General features: G+C 50.3%; 1 protein-coding gene across 1 annotated transcript; it reads left to right on the top strand.

Moving 5' to 3' along the window:
- Positions 1-1,062: 1,062 nt before the first annotated feature.
- On the top strand, positions 1,063-3,251 carry DQ04_02181000 (phosphoglycerate kinase; the record flags this gene model as incomplete). The annotated part of the gene is made up of 1 exon (XM_009311602.1): positions 1,063-3,251. A coding segment is annotated over one exon (2,189 nt), but the record flags the coding sequence as incomplete, so codon positions are not given.

The raw sequence follows: 3,251 nt of genomic DNA, 5'->3' as shown, positions 1-3,251 counted from the left end.
GGGGGGGGGGGGAAGCATATTTGTGAATTTTCTTCCTTGTCCAGTGTGCTAAATTGTTCCCAGATGTGTCTTCCGGTATGGAAAGCGACGCATTTACTCTCCGAGAATACAGGCAAAGCAGCAGAGAACTGGAATTCATAATCTTCATCTTATTCTCAGAGGCCGAAAATGAAATTCATACAAGTACATCACTCTTTGGTTGAAGTGTGGTGTGCGACGACAGTAAAAACGATTCCTGACGTGCACCACGTTTTAGACCGTCAGTTGTCTCGTTCTTGGTTCTCTCAACTATTTCTTTCGTGATCTCTCTTGGTCGTTGTTGCCAGTGGTTTGCTACATTCGCTCATTAGGTACCGAAATGACAAGTAATTATCACCTTGGCTAGAACCGCATGGCAGTTTCCTCACCATGATGCACATTGCCGTTTTGTGTGCTCTCTCCGTTGTTGTATAACAGCACATCATGACCAAATCGGACTGCGGCATACATATATATATATATATATATATGTATACACGCTGGTGATGGCAACGTACGCAGCCATCACAACTTAGTTGTTTTGTCTTGACCTTCGGTGAAGTCAAACTCATGCGTGCGTGGATGGAGCCCCTATAACATGGTTTCTGTCCTTCGATTGGTGCTAATCTGCGTTTACTGAGGCGCTTCAGGCATCATCTTGACGAATGTAGGGTGCATACCAAGTATTTATGACATCGTGTCTAAGCTGCCTTTTTTTTTTGCAGCATACACCTTCGGGGGAGGGTGTGCCGTTCATAGTCCCTCTTCTTTGTTGTTGCATTCGTTGCCATTGGGGGGAATCTCGCTCGTTGTAATCTACGCGCACCACGATCCACCTGGGAGGGATGGCTCACCCAACGGTTGGCAGTGTCTTGTGAAGCGTGGGATGATGATTGTTGCAGCTTCCTCCTAGTGGCGCCTTGTTTTTCCAATCCTAATTTTCTCTTCTTCTGCCTACTTTGTCCCCTCCAAGCCGTGGAAGTGTGTCATTACTGAGAGACATATTTTAGGGTAAGCATATTTCCTTTTCTTCAAGGGTTAGTCATGTCTGTTGGCATTCTGGGGTCAAAGCGTGCTGTTTACGACATCTGGCCACTCAAAAATAAAAAATTCTTTGTTCTGGTGGATCCGCAGAACATACTGGGGGAAACAGTTGATGCAAATGCTACGCTTACCACCATATCTTATCTGCTGGCGAAAAAAGGCTCTGTGGTTGTGGCCGCATCATACGGGCCACTGAGTGGTATTCCACTCAACATGCCGAGAAAGATGCGTGAAGAGGCGATTGAGGCCTTCCGTAAAGAAGGGGGTATGGGTTACAGCAACTTCTTCTTTAATATGCCCTCGCGTACCAGAATGGAGGTTCTGGAAAGTGTTCCAGGCTTCGTGATCCCAGCAACCTGCACGGTGGACAGCAACACAGGGAAGACGCAAGCGTTCTTCAAGTTATCAACCCAGGACAAGGCAGCTGCACTTCGCAGCGTGTTTCCCAAAGCGGAGTTTGCACCTGCCTCTACGTTTCCATTTGTTGAGGTACTCTCCAAACTTCTTCCCAACGTCACCGTCAAGTTTGCGCCAGACTGCCTACGCCCCCCACTGCACCAGCTGGAACCAGGAGAAATTCTGGTCCTAGAGAACTTGCAGTTTTACCGCAATGAAGCCTCAGCGGACCCCGCGGAACGCATGGCAATGGCTGAGGTCCTCGCTGCGGATATTGATGTCTTCGTCAATGAGTCGTTTGCCACTGCCAGTCGGGAGCATGCGAGTAATACGGCGCTACCCAAAATACTTCACCATGGTGCTGCTGGCCTTTCCATGGATCAGGAGTTGGCTTTCTTCTCCAAGTTTCTCACGCATCCTGCCCGGCCAATCGCAGTGGTGGTGGCTGGAACCCATATTCCAGCAAAGCTGCTGATGATACACAGTTTGGTCTGCAAGGTGGATAAGATTCTTATAGCTGGTGCGTTGGTGGCGCCTTTCTTGGCAGCCAAAGGATTGACTGCGGGAAAGTCGTTTAACGGATCGGAGACGGTCAAGCGAAAACACTTGAACAGCCTGAACGAAACGATAGAGGAAGAATCTATTGGATGGACAAAGTTTGCGGGCGAGATAATGGCACTCTGTGAGAAGAATCATGTGGAGCTGGTTCTTCCCGTTGATCACGTAGTTACAAAGCGATTGACAAAAGCAAGTGACAATTCTGGTGCAATTGTGGAATCCGTAAGAATCCCTTCTGACGTCTATGCAGTGGATTGCGGCACCAACACCATTGCACTATTTGCCAAATACATCCGTGAGTGCCATTGTGTCTTCTGGACTGGTACGTTTGGCTGGGCGAGTCTGGGGTACAAGGAGGGCACACGTGCCTTTGCCACCGTCCTAGCACAAGAGCGAAAACTCTCCATCATTGGCGGCCGCAGCACCGCCCGTGCTGTGCAGCAACTCGGATTAGCCTCGCAATTTTCCCACGTCTCTGGTGGAGGTGTGTCATGTTTGGAGGTGTTGCAGGGACATCCCCTCCCTGGTGTGGAAGCACTCTCGGATGTTTCCCCACCACTGGATTCTAAGAGCACCCTCTCGGTAGATGAGTTGCTGCGCAATCTCCCCCTATTCTCGGGATGCACGTCGCACCAAATTAAAGTGGCGACCAGGAAGTTTGCACGGCGTAATCACGCACGTGGTGATTATCTGGTCTACAGGGGTGACCGCCACGTGAGCATGTGGGTCGTTGCGCATGGTGGGCTGGTGGCGCGCATCAGGGACAGCAGTCTAACGGCCCCTGCCAGGTACATTGAGCGTGGACAAACGGTAGGCATGTACGACTTTATCACCCAAGGCTTCGCAGCAGAGGTTGTTCAGGCCGCCACAAACGACACCGTGACGTATCAGCTTACGTCATCATCTCTCAATGACCTCCTCAATGAGCACCCTGATTTAGCAGCGCAATTTTTGCAAAACGTCTCGGAGCCCCTGCGTTTAATGGCCAATGAAGAATATCGTAGCCAGAGTTTTGTGACTCAAGTCCTGCGCCGGGCAGCATTGTGTTCACGTGTGCCAGGCCCTTTTGCAGTGCCACGCGACTGGGGATTGATTGAGGATCTTGTGCAGGATGTCGTGTCGACTGTGGCGCTGCAGAAGCTGACCATGCAGTATGCCCCCTATGTTCCCTTGCCTGTTCCTCGTGAGAGCAAGTTCTTCTTGGATAGGTTGGCATGCCACAACAATCTTGCCCT

This window comes from Trypanosoma grayi (assembly GCF_000691245.1).
Source record: "Trypanosoma grayi strain ANR4 Tgr_218_V1, whole genome shotgun sequence".
Taxonomy (NCBI): Eukaryota; Euglenozoa; class Kinetoplastea; order Trypanosomatida; family Trypanosomatidae; genus Trypanosoma; species Trypanosoma grayi.
This window is presented reverse-complemented; position numbering and strand designations above follow the sequence as displayed.